This window comes from Saimiri boliviensis, chromosome 19 (assembly GCF_048565385.1).
Source record: "Saimiri boliviensis isolate mSaiBol1 chromosome 19, mSaiBol1.pri, whole genome shotgun sequence".
NCBI lineage: Eukaryota > Metazoa > Chordata > Mammalia > Primates > Cebidae > Saimiri > Saimiri boliviensis.
This window is the reverse complement of record NC_133467.1, coordinates 25,060,177-25,083,730: the sequence shown is the minus strand read 5'-3', so window position 1 is coordinate 25,083,730 and position 23,554 is coordinate 25,060,177. Positions and strand designations below refer to the sequence as shown.

The window sequence follows — 23,554 nt, the reverse complement described above, 5'->3', positions numbered from 1 at the left end:
AGCCTACCCTGAAGCCTTCTCACTGCTTCAGGCAGTACAGAGCAAACAGACAAATAACCTATGTTGCTGTTTTTCTTTTTCCTTTTAAAAACAGACATTCTAGAGAAAGCCAAAGTGGAGTTTACGAACTAGAAAATAAATAGCAGGTCAGATTTCCTTACCTTTTAATGACTCTGGGGGTGACATATTTTTCAATCTGACCCCACTTGCAAGGTGACAGACTTCTTCACAGTTCCTATTACTATGGGAAGTAAACATTTTTAACTTCTCTGTGGGCTTAATGAAAGTGTCTCCTGGGGTACAAAAGGGAAGAAAAATTGAGTCATTATTCTGTCTTACAAGGTCTGATTTTCTAATGAACTTTGAGACAGATCTCATGTGAGGAAGCGTGGGCAGAGATGTATACTGGCTCATCAAATATTCTAGAAACGTTGGGTTTTTACATTTTTATTTATTTTTTTGAGATGGAGTCTCTGTTGCCCAGGCTGGAGTGCAGTGGTGCAATCTTGGTTCACTGCAACCTCCACCTCCCAGTTCCAAGTGATTCTCCTGCCTTAGCCTCCCGAGTAGCTGGGATTACAGGTGCCCACCACTATGCCTAGCTAATTTTTGTAGATACAGGTTTCACCATGTTGGCCAGGCTGGTCTTGAACTCCTGACCTCAAGTGAACTGCCTCCTTCGGCCTCCTAAAGTTCTGGGATTACAGGTGTGAGCCACACCGCACCGGGCCCCTGGAAACCCTGTTTTAAGTAAAACTGATTTATGAAAATTTAGATGTACTCAAAAATGCTTTGTCTCCCTCTGCTAACCCTGCCCAACCTAAATAATTGGCACTAACTATTGATGTCTTCCATAGGATATAAGGTTTTACAAACATTTGATTCACAGATTATCAGAACATATTACAGTATACAGTAACATATATTTGTATGTATAGATTTACATACCCACACTCAGATACGAACACATTCTGTGGGGCACTGTACTCTAATTAAGACATGGCTGCTATCAGAAAGATATTTTAAATGGTGAAGTTTGAATAGTAAATGTGCCTAGTAATTTGGTTTCCTGGTACTCCAAAATGCATGATTTTTCTCTTCCATCAGCCATTCATGTCCTTGGTAGCTGCAAGACTGTGCTAGGTGAAGTGGAAATAGGAAGGTGAATAACACCAAGTTTCTTATTTCCTGGAGCTCTCCGTCATGTACACAAAGAGCTAGACTGCCAGGCAGTAAATGAGTGCCATGTGACTGGACACAAACAGTAAGCATCAGAGATTTCAACTCAATACAGGATGTATTTATTAAGGACTTTCTGTGCATCATATCCAGTGAAGGCTATAAACATGAATAACACATGCTTCCAGCCCTCAAGAGGCTTAAAAATCTATGGAGACTGATATATAAGTAACTAATCATAACACCAGGATGAGTTACTTAAGAACCGAAAAGCAAAGAGTAACATGTTGAGGGAACAGAAAATAACAATTAAATCAGACGTGGTGGATTCAGAAAGGCTTGACAGAGGAGGTAGTATTTTGATTGATCTTTGAAGGATGAAGAGATATTCTAAGAGGAAAGTGGTGGAGAGGCCAACACAAAGGCACAGGAGCCTCAGAGTACTTAGCGAGTTAGGGGAATGGAGTGGCCCAACGTGGCTAAAGTGCTATGTGTTCGGGGAGTTAGTTTGGGAACAGAGCATGGAGGGCATTAAACCCCATACTATGAAGACTGGACTTTATAGATAACAGGGAAAGATCACAGATTTCCAAACAGGAGATAGTAGTAATCCAACCAGCCATATTTAGGAAGGTAGCACTGGAAGCAGCGTATGGGAAAGGCCAGAGACTAGGACAGGGAAGACTATGTATGTAAGGAGCTATGACAATGGAATGTCAAGAAGTGAGGATGGATAGAACCAGGTAAGTGGTTCAGCAAGGAGAAAGCAAGTACTAAAGATATGGAGGAAACGAGGCCTAAACAAGACAGTGATAGAAGTGACAGAGACATGGAGTACAGAGGGAGGGGTGGTTGAGAAGGGAGGATAATGCATGAAGTTTTAGATGTATTAAGTGCAAGGGAATCTGTGGAATAGTTCAATGGGCAATTGGAAATATGAGTGTGGAATTAAGGGTGAGGTTAGGGTTGGAGAAACACACACACACACACACACACACACACACAGGCTGAGAAATGATGAGTAAATGAAAACAACTGGGGAAATAGTTGTTTCTAATTCTAGAAAGCTAGCAAAAGGAGAGGGTTAAGGATAGAACTTGAAGAATGTCCTCCCAGGAGGAGTAGACCCAGGAAGAGAGCCAAGGAACATCTGAGGACTGGTCAGAGAGGTGAGAGAGGAGAATGGGAGGAATATGGGGTCCGGGAAGCCAAGGTAGGGTAGCATACCAAAAAAGGGGTTGTGTGTGTGCATGTGTGTGTGTGTGTGTGTGTGTGTGTGTGTGTGTGTGTGTGTGTTGGGAATAGGAGGGTGGGGCTCAAAGGTACAATGTGGTCCATGCTCTCTTATGCTTATTTCTCCTTCCAGGACCTAGCACTGACACAATTATTCTTTCCATCACTCAACCAGTATTGACTGAGTGCCTCTAGGTATTAGGACTCTTCCTAGGACTGGGGATTCAGGAGAGCACAAGACTCCTTGCCTCACAGAGCTCCCATTCTAATGGGAGACAAACATTAAACAATAAATAAATAAATAGGATAATCTCATAATGTAATTCAATTGTGTGAAAGAAATAAAAGTGTGATAGACAACAGTGTACTCTTCACTCAGATTCACCTGTTGTCAGCCTTTGCCCCATTTGCTATAGCCTTGATCCTCTACTTTCTATCTTGTATTCTTACCCCATTCTCTGGCCCCCACCCTTCTCCCTGCACTAAAATTATTTTCCTAAAAATTCCAAATGGTCTCCTTCATGCCATTACTTCATATTTCATTCCTGTGTACATTTCTATAGCATGGGATCTTTGTTGATAACTTACTTTGTAGTAGAAATTTTACCTCTAGCAAGAAAGGAAAGGTTTTTTTGAAGATAATAATGAAGCTGGCCTTCAGTTCTGGACCTTAATATTTGTCAATGTTCTGTCATTTCTACTATAGTTACATATTTTGTTTTTGCGATTGAGTCTCACTCTGTTGCCCAGGCTGGAGTGCAGTGGCACCATCTTGGCTCACTTCAACCTCCGCCTCTTGGGCTCAAGTGATTCTCCTGCGTCAGCCTCTGAAGTAGCTGGGATTACAGGTGCCCACCACCACACCTGGCTAATTTTTGTATTTTTAGTACAGACAAGTTTCACCATGTTGGCCAGGCTAGTCTTGAACTTCTGATCTCAAGTGATCCGCCTGCCTTGGCCTCCCAATGTGCTGAGATTCAGGCATGTGCTGCTATGCCTGACCATACTTATGCATTCTTTAGCCCAGTCCAGTGAGTCCCAGGCAATGCTAAGTTCTCTTAAAATCTGGTATATCAGATCCAATAATTCTTGGTTCCCCAGAGCCCTCTGACTCTACAGGAAGCAGCCTATGGAATAGCCCTTTCTTCCTACCTTCTCTGAATGAAGACTTAAGCCATGCAGAACAGAGTAAAAAAGAACCATTGACACAGGACTTACCAAACAGGCTATTCCAGGTCATATTTGTCTTTTCCTCAGACTCCATTTGTTGGAAAATGAGTACATTGTGATGTTCAAGGCTTTTAAGCAATTCTTCACAGTAAAATGGAATCCCACCACTTTTCTCCACCAGGTACCTGTAGTGAAAACAAGGCAATCTGTTTACATTGAAGATACATCTTTTAGGAAGGAAAAACATTTGAGTCTTCTCAATCACTTGAAAATAATTTCTTCTCATTCTTTGTTTGTTTCTGTTTGTTTTCCATTTTGAGGCATTGCTTTTTATTTCACTTATGTGTGAACGCATTAAGTGTACATACACTTTATATTTTTTAAAAGAGACATTGGAAGGATAAGCCAAAAATCCAAATGGTTACTTATAGGATAAGGGAGGGAAACAAGACTAAGGATGTACCTTTTTGGCTTTGGAAAGATATATGCGTTTTATATAATTTAAACAGAGAGAGACCAGGCACGGTGGCTCATGCCTGTAATCCTAGCACTTTGGGAGGCCGAGGTGGGCGGATCATGAGGTCAGGAAATCGAGACCATCCTGGCTAACACGGTAAAACCCCGTCTCTACTAAAAATACAAAAAGGCAGGAGAATCACTTGAACCTGGGAGGAGGAGGTTGCAGTGAGCCAAGATCCCGCCACTGCACTCCAGTGACGGAGCAAGACTCTGTCTCAAAAAAAAAAAAAAAAAAAAAAGGCCAAATTGTGCCTGGAGTTATCTTAAATGAGCCTTTGTCCAAGACACCTTTCTTCCAGAAGCAACAACCTCATTGCAGATACTAAGATGAGCTGTAAACAGCCAGCTAAAGAAGAAACACTGTCTATGTTGTTAAGGTGACTGCTGTCAAGACCCCAGGAGAGGAATCACTGAAAAGCTCAGAGACAACTCACCAGTGAATCAGCTTTCCACATCTGCCAGAGAACACCAATACCAGACCACACCATTGTCAGCCAGATAAGACCTTGCTTAGTTGCAGGTTGTGGTCTTTAAGGCTTACCAGTTTGCCTTTCCTGTCACTTGCCCATGACAATGCTCTTAGTCACTGTATGTTCAAGCGAGTATACCCAGAGCCCCCAGGATGAAAGTGAAATAAACCCACTAAGCAGAGTTTGAGAAGGCATAACAGGGAGACAACATGGAAAAGGTGAGCAACATCTATCCTATCAAGCATTATGAATGGCCCATTCAAAAGGAGGACCAGGCCAAACATAGTGGCTCATGCCTGTAATCTCAGCATCTTGGGAGGCTGAGAAAAGGATTGCTTGAGTCCAGGAATTCAAGACCAGCCTGGGCAGCACTGCGAGACCCCATTTCTACAGAAATCAAAAAGTTACCAGGGGTGCACACCTGTAGTCCTAGCTACTTGGAAAGCTGAGAGAGGAGGATGGCTTGAGCCCAGGAGGTTGAGGCTACAGTGAGCCATGATGGCACCACCACATTCCAGCCTAGGTGACAAAGCGACACCCTGTCTCAAAAGAAAAAAAGAAAAGATAATTTTTATAAAAGATGGGGCTGGCCAGGCACAGTGGCCCACACCTGTAATCCCAGCACTTTGGGAGGCTGAGGCATCAGATCACCTGAGGTCAGGAGTTCGAGACCAGCCTGACCAACATGGAGAAACCCCATCTCTACTAAAAATACAAAATTAACTGGGTATGGTGACACATGTGTGTAATTCCAACTACTTGGGACGCTGAGGCAGGAGACACTTGAACCTGGGCGAAAGAGGATTGAACCATCATACTCCAGCCTTGGAAACAGAGTGAGACTTTTTTCTCAAAAAAACAAAAACAAAAACAAATGGTGGGGCCAGAAAAGATACTGAAATACACACTTCAAGACACACACTAAGAAATCTGATGAAGTCTGGACCCAGGGAATGAATGCACATGTCAAGAGTTCAGAATAGAAAGAGGTTACTTACGAGTCCAGTTCGTTGGGGATGCTGCTTACATTGAGGTAAAGACAGACCTTGGTGCAGATGTCTTCAGGCTGTATTGGACCAATGGTGATGTAGGTGGTGTTCCTGTTCTTCATTATGGCAGTGGCAGCTGCACAGGGAATTTCAACAAAGGGACACAGGGACATAATGATGAAGATAGGAACAGTCCGGATAAGCTTCTCCATAAATGCCCAGGAGGTCGGATCCACATATTGGGCCTCATCAATGATAAAAATAATCCTTTCCTCTTTCACTGTCTGGACAGGATAGAGAAATAGAAACACTATAGGATGTCAGGTTTTTTTTTTTACATGTGTACGGGTATGCGTATGTATCCATTGAGTTTTGTGGTTTGCTTATGATGCAGTGAAAACACTAGCTAAGTTCAATCTTTTTTTTTTTTTTTTTTTTTTTGAGACGGAGTTTCGCTCTTGTTACCCAGGCTGGAGTGCAGTGGCACGATCTCGGCTCACCGCAACCTCCGCCTCCTGGGTTCAGGCAATTCTCCTGCCTCAGCCTCCTAAGTAGCTGGGATTATAGGCACATGCCACCATGCCCAGCTAATTTTTTGTATTTTTAGTAGAGACGGGGTTTCACCATGTTGACCAGGTTGGTCTTGATCTCTCGACCTTGTGATCCACCCGCCTCGGCCTCCCAAAGTGCTGGGATTACAGGCTTGAGCCACCGCGCCCGGCTAGTTCAATCTTTACTTTCCGGTAACTTTGCATTAATTTATATTCCATTAACTTAGAATTTGTGGCTATTTGGACAGAGCTGGCTGGAATGGACTGTTACTTGGTCAAAACTTTGTGTAAAGATAGTGCAGATTTGTAGGATAGATGGGATTTTAGGGGTACTCGCAAAAGCCAACTGAAAGTGCCCATTACATAAAAAGAACTGATTTGTTAATCACGAGTCATTTAAATCTATTGAACAATGAAGTTCTCCTGGGGAAATCTACTTGACATTTATTCACCCAACATGTATTCAACACATGCTTACTGACCACCCCTACTGGGCTAGGTGCTAAATGAAACTAGTCCTCACCCTGTGGGCAGCTGATGCTATTCTAGTTTGAACTGTAGTATGTGTTACACTTAAAACACAGATCATGTGTCCTTTTCTCATATACACTACCCTTCCCTAAGTAGTCTGAAGTATTTATTCACTCATTTAGCATTTATTGTGCATCTATTAGGGTTAGGTGCTGTTCTAAGTAGTGGGAATACAGTCTCAAACAAAACATGGAGCCTACATTTTAGGGTCAACCACTTGCGTAGCAGGCTCTGCCTTACCACTGTGTATGATGTCACAATGGAGAAAACCCTCTCCCCAGTTCTCACTGCTCCTGACTGCTAATGCCTGCTTTTTGTTTCCCTCTGAGAAGAGATTGGGTTAGCCCATTCTTTCTCTTTGTGCTTGATAGTCATTATAAAGTGTTACAACCTGCCTTGTTCACATACACATAAGTCTACTCCTACAGTCCCATTCTGTCACCAAATACTTAGCCCTTGACTAACCCTGAGAACAGTTTAATTAATGAGGAGGTTAGCACTACATTGTTTTGATTTTCACTGGTATCTTTAAAGATGGGGCAGATAGAAATGTAAGTTTTAATTTTAGGATAGCCTTGCTAATGAATAATTCATATATTGAAGAGAATAAAGCATGAACAAAAAACCCCATGAATTCAATAATTAAACATTGGCCTGGTTTCCTCCAATTTAAAATGAGGATTGGGTTCTCTCTAATGTGAAAAAAAGCCAACACTTACATTGTACTTTGTTCCAAGCACTCCAGGATGCTCTTTATATAATTAACTAATTTAATCCTCACAACATCCATATAAAGTGGTACTATTGAATCTATTTCCTGAGAAAATTTGGGCACAGAGAGGTTAAGTAATTTGGCCAGGGTCACACAGATAGTTAATGGTCCAAAGACTTGTCAGCACCGAAAGCACAACCTTAGTAGCGGTTTCCAAACAAGATTCTTCTTCAGTACTAACTGAAAAGTTTTAAAACAAAAGTAAACAACTAAATAGATTCCTAGGCCCAATCCAAATCCTATTTTTTTAGTCTTCAGAGTTAGAACTCTCAAATCCATATTTTAAAAGGAGCTTCCTGTAAATACTTGTGATGCAAACAGTCTAAAGCCTGATATTTAGAAACTACTGATGTTCTCTTGCCTATGACCTGAAGCGGAGAAGAAGACTGTATTACAAGTATAATACAATGCCACAAATTTATTTCGATCATTTATTATGTACCAGGCACATTGCTCATCAATAGTGATACAGAAATGTTAAGAGACTCTCTGTTCTTAAGAAGCTTGCAGGCCGGGTACGGTGGCTCATGCCTGTAATCCCAGCTGCGGTGGGCAGATCATGAGGTCAGGAGTTTGGGAGGCTGAGGTGGGCAGATCATGAGGTCAGGAATTTGATACTAGCCTGGCTAACATGGTAAAACCCTGTCTCTACTAAAAATACAAAAATTAGCTAGGTGTAGTGGCGCACGCCTGTAGTCCCAGCTACTTGAGAGGCTAAGGCAGGAGAATCACTTGAACCCAGGAGGCAGAGGTTGCAGTGAGCTGAGACCATGACATTGTACTCCAGCCTGGACAACAGGAGTGAAGTTCCATCTCAAAATAAATAAATAAAAATAAAGCTCACAATTTCCTGAGGGAGAGACAAACAGATATACATGTAATGAATGACAACATACCATAATAGTATCAAGTGTATAGTTTATCAGGAAATGTATTCAAAGCTTTATGGAAGCCTGGTGGAAAAAGAATTAGTCATGCCTAGTGATCTGGGGAAGTTCTCACCAAAGAGGTGACCTTGAAGGATGAGTGGCATTTCTCTAGGTTAAAAGGAAATCTTTTGGCTTTTATCTTATTACCACTGGGACTTACTTGGAGAGTATAAAGTATGGGTTGGTGTGATTTGCATGTACTCTGATAATTATACGAAGGATGAATTGGAGTGGAGAGGTATGAAACACAGAGATTATTTGGAAATCTATGGAAATAGTCCAGGAAAGATGATAAGAGCCTGAAATATGGCAATAGGAAGAGAGGACAAGAAGATTCCAGAGACTGTCTCAAGTAAAAATAGTAGGTCTTGGCAGTGAGTAAATATGGGAATGTGGGTGAAAAAGAAGGCAAGAATAACTTTAAGTGATGCAGGATGGCACAATTTGCTATTAATGAAATCAAGGATCAGGATCAGGATAAGGAAGAAAGGGCATTATAGTAAAAATATGAATTTGGCATTAGACACTCAACTCAGCATGAGTCACTACATCCAAGGGGAATATATAGAAGATTCTTGGGGATATGGTTCTGGTGTTTATAAGAGGCGTGGAGACTGAAAATTTGGTGATCAACGTAGAGTAGACAGTCATGAGATTACTGGGAGAGAGAGAGTTAACACTGGTTGAGTGTTTCTCATCAAAGAGGCACTATTCTAAGTGTTTCTACATATAATTTAGTCATTTAAACCTTACATCCCTGTGAGCTAGGTACTATTATTTTCTTTCATTTGATAGATGATAAAACAAAAACATAGAGAGGGTAAGTCACTGCTCAGGGTTGCTCAAGTAGCAAGTGATAGGCCTAGGGGTTCAAACCTCAGTAGTCTGACTACAGAGCATGCATATGTAACCACTTTGGTACATTACATCTCAGCAAAGGATGAAAAAAAAGGAGTGCTGAGAGAGGTCAAACTCCTAGGAGTAATGTTAAATAACTATTTTCAAGGCATCTAAATTCTTTTTTTTTTTTTTTGAGACGGAGTTTCGCTCTTGTCACCCAGGCTGGAGTGCAATGGCACCATCTCGGCTCACCGCAACCTCCGCCTCCTGGGTTCAGGCAATTCTCCTGCCTCAGCCTCCTGAGTAGCTGGGATTACAGGCACGTGCCACCATGCCCAGCTAATTTTTTGTATTTTTAGTAGAGACGGGGTTTCACCATGTTGACCAGGTTGGTCTCGATCTCTCGACCTTGTGATCCACCCGCCTCGGCCTCCCAAAGTGCTGGGATTACAGGCTTGAGCCACCGCGCCCGGCTCAAGGCATCTAAATTCTAAACAGACCTTTAGCTTGAGGTTTGGGAGGTTGGAGGACAATGAAGCACTTTAAGATAAAGCCTTCACATACTTCAGAAGCCTCTTGCCAATGTGGTCTGAACCCCTCAAACCACCTGGCTTTGTGGTGATTTGCCCAGTTTTATTCCCCCAACTTCTTGACCCACAGATGCTCTTACCTGCTCCAAGATCTTCATAAACAATACTTCCAACTGCTTTTGCTTTTTCAAGGTGCTCATCCTGGAAATCTCCCGAGAAATAGGGAACTATACAAAGAATTTTGAGAATATTGAGTATGGGAAAATAGCAAAGGAAACTATTGGCTGTGCAACTTTGGGCAAAACGCTTAACTGGTCTGTGTCTTAAAAGTCCTCATGTGTTAGATAAGTGGTCCTAACCTTTTTGGCACCAGGGACCAGTTTTGTGGAAGATAACTTTTCCATGAACTGGGGCAAGGGGGATGATTTGGGGATGATTCAGTTGCATTACATTTGTTGTGCACTTTACTTCTATTATTGCATTGTAATATATAATGAAATAATTATACAACTCATCATAATGTAGATAGAATTCATGGAAGCCCTGAATTTGTTTCCTTGCAACTAGATGGTCCCATCTAGGGGTGATGGGATTCAGTGACAGATCATCAGGCATTAGATTCTCATAAGGAGCACACAGTCTAATATTTCTTGCATGCGTAGTTCACAATAGGGTTCATGCTCCTACGAGAATCTAATGCTGTTGCTGATAGACAAGCGGAGGAGCTTAGGTGGCAGTGTAAGCAGTGAGGAGCGGCTATAAATAGAGATGAAGCTTCACTTGCTCACCCACTGCTTACCTCCTGCTGTGTGGTCTGGTTTCTAACAGGCCATGATCTGGCACCAGGGCTTGGGGACCCCTATGTTAGATAATTCAGGAAAAAGCAGGGCACAGCCTGCATTGACATCACTTGTAGGAACAGACTGACTTTGTTCCCCAGAGTAGCTAGTATAGGGTAGCTATGATAGAAAGGTAAGAAAAGAATGAGTCAGCAAATGGCCATTTGGATTTTCTTGACCGTGGTATTTCTAGATACCTCTAATATGTCAAGAATGTGGATGCACATCCAAAGAGGATTCCATTTACTCACCATCTGAATACTCCAGATATATAGACCAAAGAGAGGCTAAGTCACAAAGCACCAGGGAGGAGTTGCTGTGCCTGCCCATGGCTGTTTGTGCAGAAGTATAAAACTAGCTAGTTACCTGAACAAGGAAAACATCATTAAGAAGACAGTAGAACTTTTCATCCAACAGTGTCATGACTTTATTTCGAAGGTTGGTCTGCCGTTCTTTATAATGTTTACAAGTGTCCAGGCCTAGGACACTGGCTATGAGCATCTGGATGGTATGCAAAGTCTGATGGAAGCTGATCTTAGTCAATTCAATGGCAATAATCCTGTTTGTGAGAAAATCAAGAATCAGAAGAGAGTTTTTAAATATATTTTTTTTGAAAATAATAAAGATTGAAGGAAAGCTCTGTCTTCTCATATTCAGCTGTAATGATGGAGATTTTCCAAGCTATCTGGCAATGGTTTTTTATTGCTCCTTCTGAAATACTCCCTTATTCTCCTGTTCCTAAGCCCTGATTAATTTAACCTAGCTAATTCTCTCCTTTCTAGTCCTACTGCCACCCTATACTACCACAATAGCAAGCCACCACCCCCATCCAGGATCATGACCCTCTGACTGGGAGCTCCTATTGCCTAAAGACATGAACCCAGGCCTCCTTTATGTGACACATAAGACACCCAAAGCCTCATTCTGTCCTTTCTTGCCACTCTCTGCCTAGCAATCTGCCCTTTACCAACAGCACACAGGTGAGAATTCCGTGTACACTCAGACCTGTTTCTCCTCTCCATGCCTTTGCTTATGCTGTCTCCTCAGCCCAGAGTGCCATCACTTCTTACTGCCCCTCAGCTGATGATGAGCTAAGTCTTAGCTCAGGTGTAGCCTCCTGGAAACTGTCATTGATGCCCCAAGGTTGGCTACATAGCCTTTCTCCTCTGAACTTCCACAATTCTCTACCGCATGTCTCTATCATTGCCCTCACTATATTCTACTTATATTGTTATTTGATATGATTTGGCTCTGTGTCCTCACCCAAATCTCATCTCAAATTGTAATCCCCGACTGTCAGGGGAGAGACCTGTTGGGAGGTTATTGGGGTGATTGGATCAGGAGGGTGGTTCCCCCATGGTGTTCTCATGATATTGAGGGAGTTCTCATGAGATCTGATGGTTTAAAAGTTCGGCACTTCCTCCTTTGCTCGCTCTCTCATGCTGCCATGTAAGACATTCCTTGCTTCTCTTTTGCCTTCTGTCACAATTGCAATTTTTCTGAGGCCTCCCCAGCCATGTGGAACTGTGAGTCAATTAAACCTCTTTTCTTTATAAATTACCCAGTTTCAGGTAGTTCTTCATAGCAGTGTGAAAATGGACTAATACATTATTCTCTCCTCCTCTTCTGTGAGAGCTCCTTAAGAGCAGAGATCGACTTTATTCATATTCAGGGCTTTGGTACTTGTTATGGGTTGACACATGTCCCCACAAAATTCGTATGTTATATTCTTAGCCTCTAGGACAGGCGTCCCCAAACTTTTTACACAGGGGGCCAGTTCACTGACCCTCAGACCATTGGAGGGCCGCCACATACTGTGCTCCTCTCACTGACCACCAATGAAAGAGGTGCCCCTTCCTGAAGTGCGGCGGGGCGGGTGGGGGGGGGATAAATGGCCTCAGGGGGCCGCATGTGGCCTTTGGGCCATAGTTTGGAGACGCCTGCTCTAGGACGTCAAAGTATGACTTTATTTGAAAACAGGGTAGTTGCAGATATAATTAGTTAAGATGAAACCATGCTGGAGTAGGTGGACCTCTAATCCAATATGACTGATGCCCTTAGAAAAAGAAGAAATTTGGACACAAATGACACACAGGGAGAATGCCATGTGAAATGAAGGCAGAGATCAGGGTGATGCTTCTACAAGCCATCTTTGGAACATCAAAGATTGCCAGCAACCACCAGAAGCTAGCAGACGGGCATGAAACAGATTCTTCCTCATGGTCCAGAAAAGAAAAAAAAAATGTCTTGATCTCAGACTCCTACCTCTGAGAACTATGAGACAAGTTTCTATTGTAAGCCACCCATTTATAGTACTTTTTTACAGTAGCCCTGGCTAATGAATACAGCACTTAGTACTTCCTGAACATAGTAGGAATTCAATAAATGATTGAATACGTAAATAAGCAAATGCTTTCTGACTGTTGTGAATTATCCCCTCAGCTATGGTAAAGAGGTTTTAAAACTGGCCTTTCTCAGGCCTGACTTTAATGTGGGATAGAGATATAGAGATACAACTAAAAATAATATAGATTAACAAGCATTTTCCCCTCATACTGTTTAGGTTAGATGGGGAAAAGATTTGAGACATCATCCTTATTGTCCTGGTCATCACTACTGTTATTTAATACTGTATTAACTACTTCCATGAGGAAGTAGAACAGATTGTCCCAAAGATAGCCCTCATAATACTCCTTATATGAAAATAAATAAACATGAGTCAAGTATATTAGCTCTATCTTCCAGGGAAAAATCCAAAGACCTGTCATTCTCTATCCCACAGTCTCAGGACTAAATAGTTTGAACTAGTGATTCCCTGTCAGCTAGCTAAATAAACTTATGTATTTGTTCTGCAGACCAAATCTAGCCTTGATCTCAACATCTATGCCAGTGTTTCTCTATCTGTCTGACTATTGGGACTACTTAAAAACCTTTGACTAACCAAGCCCTACCTGGCATTAAATCAGGATATCCATGGGCCAATCCAGTTTCTCTTTTTCTTAGTTCTGTATGTTTATTGTTAGTTACCTATTTAGCACAAGGGTCATGGGACCCAATAAATGTAGATTATGGATAATTTACATAAGGCAAATTATAGGAAGGAGAGAAACATCCAGATAAATCGGGATTCTGAGTTCACACTGAATGATTATTCCAAGACACTTACCTGTGGTTCTCACCGTGGGCCAGGTATCCAATTTCCGTAAGTATCTTGCTTTTTCCATATCCCGTTAATGCCTCATACATTAAGACTCGGCTGCTGTTAGACATCAAAAATTCATTCATAGTATCAATGAAGTATTTGATCTCTTTATCACGTCCTGTAATTTTTAGTGTTAAAAAAGAGCAAACTCATCAACATAAAATAGTCTACGGATATTTTAAAAAACACATAAAAACACTTCTAAAAATATCCTTGGGCTGGGCACGGTGGCTCCCGCCTGTAATCCCAGCATTTAGGGAGGCCGAGGTGGGTGGATCATCTGCGGTCAGAAGTTTGAGACCAGCCTGATGAACATGGTGAAACCCCATCTCTACTAAAAACACACACAAAAAATGACGAGGTGGTGGGTGCCTGTAGTCCCAGCTACTCAGGAAGCTGAGGCTAGAAAATTACTTGAACCCAGGAGGCAGAGGTTGCAGTGAGCCGGGATCACACCATTGCACTCCAGCCGGGGCAACAAGAGCGAAACTCTGTCTCGAAAAAAAAAAAAAAAAAAAAAAAAAAATCCTTGAAATTTCCATGGCATTGTTCAGACTTTCTTGAAGCCCTATGAACTTTCAAAATGTTTTAAGTCTTCCCGGGAGCTTTTTAGCTAACCATGTGGTTTTGCAGTGTTATTTGATTAGAGGCCGTGAGGGAAATTATTCTTATAATGCTCATTATAACATTTAATTATAGTGTAGAAAACTCAGATTTGCTTAGATTACACAACCAGGAAGTAGTAAGCCAAGGCTATCTAACTTACGTAAAGCTTGTTTTTTTAAATAACACACTAGAAGTAATCTGTAGACTATTACATTAGGAAATAAATTTATCAAAGTTAAGTTTTCTACATTAAACAATTATGGATAAAATAATTTTACTTCTGATTCTGTAATAAAGAAAACTTGCCCTCTATAAATGAAAACTATACTAATTTAGGTCTACAAAAAGCCTTGCCAGGAATAAAATTCAATTTGCCTTCAGAAATCATGTATAGATTATTTCTATCATAAAAGTAATGTAAATTCTTAATGAAAATAAATTGTAGATTTTTTCTGATTATAAAACTAACATATGCTTACTGTAGAAAATATGGAAAACTTGGAAAAGAAAAAGAAAAAAAATCACTTTGGGTTACAATCCTTATTTTTCTTGTGTGTTTTTAAATACTGTAACAGGATGCCCAGGCTGAAATCTGAAACTCAGCTCACAGTCTTTGCAATCTGGGTGGACAGGAAGGAGCTGGAAGAATTGTAATTTCTAAGCAGTGAGCAATTTTTGTCAAAAAAGTTGGAGACTCATTCAGAGCCAACTATTCCTTCTTTGCTCTGATAATATACAGGTATTAGCTAATGTCTTTGTTGAAGGACTGTTAATACAAGTGTAGATGTTTAATAAAAAGAAGCTAAGTGCTTTGCTTGGTAATATAAATTTCTGAGTAAGGATTAGTGAGAACTACTTAGCAGATTGTATTGCTTCTTTTGAGTGAAATATTCCCTTTCTGAAAATGCATTTGAACCTCAATTTTGTGAGATCTTTTTTCTTTGGCCTGGAGCTCACATAGGAACTCATAAGATGAGGCTTAAAAGGCTGCATAGTGCTACACCTACAGGTAGGACCTTTAGCTGGATTCTAAAATGGGTTGTCTCTTTAACTTAAAATGCATGCCCCTTGTTTCTTTTTCTTTTTTTTTTTTTGAGACAGAGTTTCGCTCTTGTTACCCAGGCTGGAGTGCAATGGTGCTGTCTTGGCTCACTGCAACCTCCGCCTCCCAGGTTCAGGCAATTCTCCTGCCTCAGCCTCCTGAGTAGCTGGGATTACAGGCACGTGCCACCATGTCCAGCTAATTTTTTGTATTTTTAGTAGAGATGGGGTTTCACCATGTTGACCAGGATGGTCTCGATCTCTTGACCTCGTGATCCACCCGCCTTGGCCTCCCAAAGTGCTGGGATTACAGGCTTGAGCCACCGCGCCTGGCCAGCATGCGCCTTGTTTCTATCTAAGCAAAGTGTCAATATCAGGGACTGTTGTATGCATTTTTTTTTTTACCCTAAAAAGCCACAATTAATTAATTAATTTAGGAATGACAAGTAGTGAAGTTTATTGGAGAATAACAGTAGACAGGAGATTATTAGTGTAGATTATGTCCAAGCACTCCATCTATGTATATGTCAGGTAAGTGATGTAATTCTTACTTTACCAGTGAGGAAATGGGCTTGGAGTAATGAAGTCAGGTGCCCAAGGCCTAATGGCTTTGATCATAGATCCACTGGATTTCCTAAGCTCACTCTCAACTAGGGTAAGCCTTGATGGGTGGATGTGACAGAGTGAAGGGGCTGACAGAATCTAGGGTGTTTTGTAAGAACAGAGTTGAAGTGATTGAGTAATAAATTAAAACTAGATTGGGTGAGGAGGGCCACTAAGTGTTACCCAGGCTGGAGAAGCCAGTGAAATAGGTTTGTACTTTTTTTTCCTTTTTTAACTTTCATCTTACTTTCTTTTTTTTTTTTTTGAGATGGAGTTTTGCTCTTGTTGCCCAGGCTGGAGTGCAATGGCGCGATCTCGGCTCACTGCAACCTCCGCCTCCTGGGTTCAGGCAATTCTCCTGCCTCAGCCTCCTGAGTAGCTGGGATTACAGGCACACGCCACCATGCCCAGCTAATTTTTAGTATTTTTAGTAGAGACGGGGTTTCACCATGTTGACCAGGATGGTCTCGATCTCTTGACCTCGTGATCCACCCACCTTGGCCTCCCAAAGTGCTGGGATTACAGGTTTGAGCCACCGCGCCCGGCTTCATCTTACTTTCTTAAACATTGTTTGTATTACCATACTTTCTTACCAGTAAGACTTTTTACTGTTGAGCTGACACTTCTATTTAGGTAGATCATGAATGAGTGTTTTGGTTTAGCGAATTTTTCATTCCTTGTTCATCCCTACCTACCTTGCCTACATTGTTTACATCCTAGCATGCTTTTTCCACTTTATTCAACTTTTCAAAAGCAGCTCCATTCTCTCCAGGGAGCATCTAGATTATTTTTTGTTTGACAGAAGCCACTTCAGGGATGCTATCGAAATATCCTTAGAATTTATAGATGTGTAGTTTGTTGTGTTACTATTTTTAATGACTATTTAAATGCATTATTAACATAAAATTTTTTCTCTGTTTTCATTAGATTACAAATGAATATAATTATATTCTATTAAATTACACCCAATTTGTGGGCCTCATTATTAAAATAGAACCTTTTTCTAAGGAACATAAGGAGCATAATATCACACAATTTATTTATTATAGTTTTGTTGTCAACCATGTTGTTGCAATTTCATTTATAGCAGTTCTTGTGAAAGAATGGCATTTCCCATGCTGCTAGCCTCTGACAATCTGTGTTTGGTTAAAACTTCAAGGAAAGGTATGTGGGCCTGTTCTTTATGTCATACTGGTGGAATCAGGGCAAAAAGACAATTAGATCAGACTGAGAAATAGACGCATAGGCTGGGCTCAGTGGCTCACACCTGTAATCCCAACACTTTGGGAGGCTGAGGTGGCTGGATCACCTGAGGTCAGGAGTTCAAGACCAGCCTGGCCAACATGGTGAAACCCCACCTCTACTAAGAATACAAAAATTAGTCAGGTGTGGTGACACACATCTCTAGTCCCAGCTACTTGGGAGGCTGAGGCAAAAGAATAGCTTGAACCTGGGAGGTGGAGGTTGCAGTAAGCCAAGATTGCGCCACTGCACTCCAGCCGGGGGGACAGAGCGAGACTGTGTCTCAAAAAAAAAAAAAAAAAGAAAAGAAATATACACATAATGTATTCTAATGTGACTGTTGTATTGGGTCTGCGATCTTGTAGAAAGAAGGTTAGGATTCCATTGCTGTCAATCATTAAAATAAGCATATCCCAGGATGAAAAGGCCTCAAAGAAGGGTGAGAGTGGGTATTCCTTCTCTCTTGTAGCTTAAGGAGTTTGGGAATCTGGACTTAAATGAAGTGATTGGCTTGATTCTGAAAAGGGCCTGAAGTGAAAATTGGGCATTTCTGCTGGCCCAAGCATTTTTTGCAGTCTGGAACTGTTACCCTCCTTTAGGCTCTGCTGACACCAAGACTGTGGCCTGATATTTCTCCAAAGTGTGAGACAGAGCCTTCTCTTAATTGCCCTATCACAGTGAGGACCAAGATTTAACTTATGATAAGACTTTCAGGGATGTTCGTATCTGACAGAAGGAAATTACAAGTGCTGCTAGAAGTGGCTGCCTTTGGAATCCACAGGCCAATCTTTATTGGGTCTCTTCTCTCATAGGTATATCCTTGCCTCATTTTAGGTCAACTCCCCTGTCTAATCTCAAGTTATCTCTTATACAATAAGGTCTCTATCACCAGGAATCACAAAAATATCACTTCCAAATTGATTGTAGACTTAAATATAAAAGGTAAAAACAACATTTCTGAAAAAAATGGTAGAAAAATATCTTCATGACTTGTAGGTGAGAAAGGATATCTCAGATACAGACAGAAGCACTAACTATAATAGACAGGTAAATTTGATTACATTAAAATTAAGAGCTCTGTTTATTAAATGTGTAATTGAGAGAGTAAAAAGGCAAGCACAGAGTTGGAAGAGTGATATACAGTGCAAACAAATGACAAAAGACCCATTTCTAGGATGTGTAAATAATTCCAAAAGATAATCAAAATACAACCCAGTTGAAAAATTGGTGAAAAATTGTACAGATACTTTGAGAAAAAGGTTTGGGCTGGGGCAGTGGCTCATGCCTGTAATCCCAACACTTTGGGAGGCCAGGGCGGGCAGATCACTTGAAATTAGGAATTCAAGACCATCCTGGCCAACATGGTGAAACCCTATCTCCACTAAAAATATAAAAATTACCTGGGCATGGTGGTGGGCGCCTGTAATCCCAGCTACTCAGGAGGCTGAGGCACAAGAATTGCTTGAACCCAGGAGGTGGAGGTTTCAGTGAGATGAGATCACACCACTGCACTCCAGCCTGGGTGAGACTCTGCCTCAAAATAAATAAATAAATAAACCCAAATGGCCAATAAACTTATGAAAAAGGAGCTCAACTACATTAGGGAAATACAAATGGAAACCACAATAAAATACCACTATATACCCAACAGAATTATTGAAAGGATTAAGATTGATAAAACTAAGTTATTGACAAAGATGAAGAACAAGTGGAACTCTCTTAACATTCTTGGTCAGCATATATATAAATACAAGCACTTTGGAAAACCATTTGGCATCATCTCCCAAAATTGCGCTCTTTGTCCCAACAATTTCACTCCTACATTGTACTCAACAGAAATGCATACATGTGTTCACCAAAAGACTAGTGTAAGAACGCTAATGGCAATATTATTCATAAGAACCAAAAGCTAGAAATAACCTAAATGTTGTACAACAACAGAATGGGCAAATTGTTTTATATGTATAAATGTGGAATACTACATAGTAATTACAGAGAATGAATTATAGCTACACCCAACAATATGGATGAATTATATAACATACCATTGAGTAAGAGAAAGTAGATATAAGGCATATATAATTATACAATGTATGATTCCATCTGTATGAATTTTTTAAACAGGCATAAGTAATCAAGGGTGTTGGAAGTCTTGGGGAAAGGAAGTAGGAAAGAGCAATCTTGGTGTATTGCTCTTTTTCTATTTCCTACCCTGGATGATGATTATGTTTTCATTTTGTGATAATTCATTAAACACACACTTATCATTGATGTACTTTTCTGCAGGTTTTGTTATAGTTTAGTAAAGAAGTTTAAAATCAAGGCCTACTACCTACCAAGCAAAGGGCCGCCCTCATTTCTGTCGCAGATGACGTACGACACACCAACCATGCTGAAGAGAAGAAAAAAAGAACAGATGTTAGATTCAAAACAGGGAAATATTAGAGCAAAAGTGACTAGTTCTTAGTTCCCAGAAAGTTTCCTTCTTAATCGCTAACAAGAGTCTATCCCCTGACTCAAGAGTTGCAAATACCGAAAGAAGGAGAAAGGAGGAGAAAGTCTTACTTGAATTCCAAAGAACTCAAATAGCATCTGTTTACCATAGTACTGGCATATTGTTCAATAAATGCTTGTTGATTCTGTACTGGTAGAGGAAACCCCTTTCTGGGGAGATCAGACACCTGCTATATGACCTAGTAGACTTTAATGTGGGGCAGAGTCACACATCCTGCAAAGATTCCACCAATTGCTCAAACAATAATAACGTACCTTTTTTGAGCACGTTATGTGTTTGGCGCAAAGTGCTTTTTATATGCATCATTTTTAAAATCCTGACAAAAACACTGTAAAAAAGTACTACTGGCTGGGCACAAGGCCTCATGCTTGTAAACCCCGCACTTTGGGAGGTTGAGGTGGGTATATCATCTGCGGTCAGGAATTCAACACTAGCCTGACCAACATGGTGAAACCCCATTTCTACTAAAAATACAAAAATTAGCTAGTGTGGTGCTGTAATCCCAGCACTCTGGAGGCTGAGGCAGGAGAATCACATGAACCCAGGAGGCGGAGGTTGCAGTGAGCCGAGATCACGCCATTGCACTCCAGCCTGGGCAACAAGAGCAAAGCTCCATCTCAAACCAACAAAGAAGTACTATTATTAAGTTCATTTTACCAGTGAGGAAATTCAGGCACAAGGCGTTTAGCTACCAAGTTCCCATAGCATGTGGTAATACAGGATACTGACAGTATCCAAACGTAGGCCAGGCTGCAGATGTTTGCTCACTCCATAGTACTATCTCTCGAAGAAGCCCTTTAGTCAAAATGCATTATGCCTTTCTCTGAACTACAATACTACTTTGTTATGCCTCTCTTATAGCATATATCAAAGGTTCCCATGTAACGTACAGCTAACTTTCTGTATGTCGGTCTTCCCTACTTGATTGTGAATTTTCAGGGCAGTAACTAGGCCCTGTTCATAACTGTATGTGTATACACTCTTTTATCTACAGAGATGGTACCAAAAAAAATCTTGAAGAGTGCAGGCTTTGGGATCATGTAGTCCTGGGTTTGCATAGTAAACCGACTGCATTAATGGCCCCAGTGCCTGTTCTATGCCTCTTGCTATGTAACTTGGCAGAGTCCTCTCGTTCTGGACTCAAGCCTTGTGGATGCTTTTGTCAATGGAATATCTGCAAACATAGACATAGGAAGAGGCTTGAAAAATGCTTTTGCATTGGACCTGTTCTCTTGGTCCTCCAATATTGCTGGGACAAACATGCCGGGTGGAAGATGAGATGCGTAGAGCCAAATTGCCCCAGTTATACAAATTGAGGCCATCCTAGGTTGGCCAACAGGCTGTTGAACCCCAGGCATGTGAATAAGGCAAGACACGATCAACCAAATCCAGCCAAGAACAATTGAATCCCACATTTGTGAGAAAAATAAATGTTTATTTTTGCACACCACAGAGGCTTTGTGATTGCCTGTAAGGCCACATTATTGTGACTAAATCTTGGCTCCATTGCTCAGTAATGGCCATAGACAAGTCCTTTAACATCTCTGAGCCTCAGTTTTCAAATTTATAAAATGAAAATTTTAATAGTTTCTATCTCATATAGTCAATATTAAGAATAAATTGGCTGGGTGCTGTGGCTCATGCCTATATCCTTAGCACTTTGGGAGGCCAAGGTGGGCGGATCACAAGGTCAAGAGATCCAGACCATCTCCTGGCCAACATGGTGAAACCCCATCTCTACCAAAAATACAAAAATTAGCTGGGCGTGGTGGTGCATGCCTGTAGTCCCAGCTACTCAGGAGGTTGAGGCAGGAGAATCACTTGAACCTGGGAGGCAGAGGTTGCAGTGAGCCAAGAACACACCACTGCACTCCAGCCTGGTGACAGAGCAAGACTCCATCTAAAAAAAAAAATGACTTAATTATACATTTTGAGATAAAGTAACTGATGTTTAATAAATATTAAAAATATTATTCATTCATTTATTCAACTTGCACTTTATTGATGGCCTACATATGCCAAGCACAGTGCTAAGCCTCAGGAATACTGAAGTGAGTAATAAAGACACCTTGACCCAACTGCAGCCCTGATTCTGTTATCTGACCCTTGAAGACCTCGATTCTAGCTTGCTAATATAAAGAATAACAACTTTCTGCTTTCCATGCTATTTATTTGTTCATCATTATTGAGGACCTACGGAATACCAACCACTGGGGAGATAAGAATAAATAAATAATTAGTATCTTCAGAGTTCACAGTGTAACAAGTGAAAAGTATATCAAGTGAATAATTGTGATATAGGGTGAGGAGTGCTCTACTATAGATATATGCTGTCAGAGGAAAAAAGGAAGAGGAAAAAGGATGACAAAGGAGGAAAGAGCTTAACTGTCTAGTTGAGATGGAGAATTCATAGAGGAATGTCTATGAAACCCTTGAGCTGGGTTTCAAAAATTGACTGTGATTTTCCCAGTAGACCAGGGATGGGTGGGTGCTGATGAGGACAATCTACTTAAACATCCCAGAGGAGGGAGCACAGGAAGAGATGAGGTTGTATATCACTGCAAAGAATTTGATCATCACCATGAAAATGACTAGAAGCCACTGAAGGATTTTAAGCTTCAAAGTAACACCCACAAATCTATACTGAGATTTTGGGGAATGTATTTCTCTAAAGACTTAGAGGAGATATAATATCTTATACTCTTCTAACCCTAACAGTGCCTGGGCATATGGTTGGTATCATTAGTAAATATTTAACAGTTGAGGATTGGGTCCATTGTGTGTAAATAGATACTCAGATGGGAGGATTCTTTGGTTTATACAACCTTTGAAGAGTCACCCCTCAGATTCTCAGATCTGAGGAGAGAATGGGATCTTCCACCATGCCATAATGTCAGTCGGATGGAGAAAAGATGAAGGATTTTGAAGTCTAGGCCTTGGTCTGGGGAAAGCACAGATTTCAACTTCTTGAATTAGCTCCAAATCTTAAACGGTTGACGCTTTGCTATCATAATTCTCCCTCTTCTTTACTAAAATATACTTCCAAAATTAATGCCCCACACTCACACTTGTTCATTAAGGCCCAAGCACTGATAGAATGGTCCAGAATCTCCAACACCTTTCATAACTTTCTTTGGAAGCTCTTTAAAAAAGTAGGCTGGTAGGTTGCTGCCACTATAGGTGACAGAGTCACAGGTCACAATTCCTGGGAAGTACATCATCATCCTGGCAGCTATGTTGACTTTTTGACCAATAACTATAACAAGAAAGAGAAAGTGAAAGATCAGGGAAATAACCGCCATTGAACTGAACGTAATCTGAAACATACTGTCTCCAAATAGCATTTTTACCCTTTACTCCCTTTGCCTCTCATAAATGATACACAAGTCTAGCCTCAAGATCCATATTCAGCCAATGGCTATTAACAAAATATGCAGGGAGGTAGCCATTAACAAAGTTTCTGCCTCACTTGGGAGGCCAAGAGAATGACCTGCTCAGGGATGGAAGGGCCTTGAGCATGGAGCGGGCTCTGTAAGTGGGGTGACCACAGGACTGAAGTCTCTCAGAGAAGGCATAAACTGGTCTTCGGCTACAAGGTGAACAAGCGCAAGCTGGGGCCTGGGGTACTGATCCCCATGTGACACACAAAATTGTGTCTGTATGCTCCTGTGAATGAACCTTCATTTGTCAATTTCTCGATTTAGTGAACGGCCTTAGAAGATGTGTGCATGGAGGATTGAAGCAAAGCTCTGAAGGCAGACTGTGCAGGGCTGAACACCAGCTCTACCTCTAA

At 41.1% G+C, this 23,554-nt stretch overlaps 1 protein-coding gene across 1 annotated transcript in view; it reads right to left on the bottom strand.

Moving 5' to 3' along the window:
* ADCY10 (adenylate cyclase 10) overlaps positions 1-23,554 on the bottom strand; it is an 88,857-nt gene that overhangs the window by 38,410 nt on the left and 26,893 nt on the right. Inside the window, exons 11-18 of the mRNA XM_074389674.1 lie at positions 22,828-23,017; positions 19,583-19,638; positions 13,719-13,872; positions 10,919-11,111; positions 9,854-9,940; positions 5,570-5,844; positions 3,631-3,767; positions 162-293 (exon numbers count right to left, since the gene is read on the bottom strand). Coding sequence (XP_074245775.1) covers positions 162-293; positions 3,631-3,767; positions 5,570-5,844; positions 9,854-9,940; positions 10,919-11,111; positions 13,719-13,872; positions 19,583-19,638; positions 22,828-23,017 — 1,224 coding nt within the window. The remainder of the gene's footprint in view (positions 1-161; positions 294-3,630; positions 3,768-5,569; positions 5,845-9,853; positions 9,941-10,918; positions 11,112-13,718; positions 13,873-19,582; positions 19,639-22,827; positions 23,018-23,554) is intronic.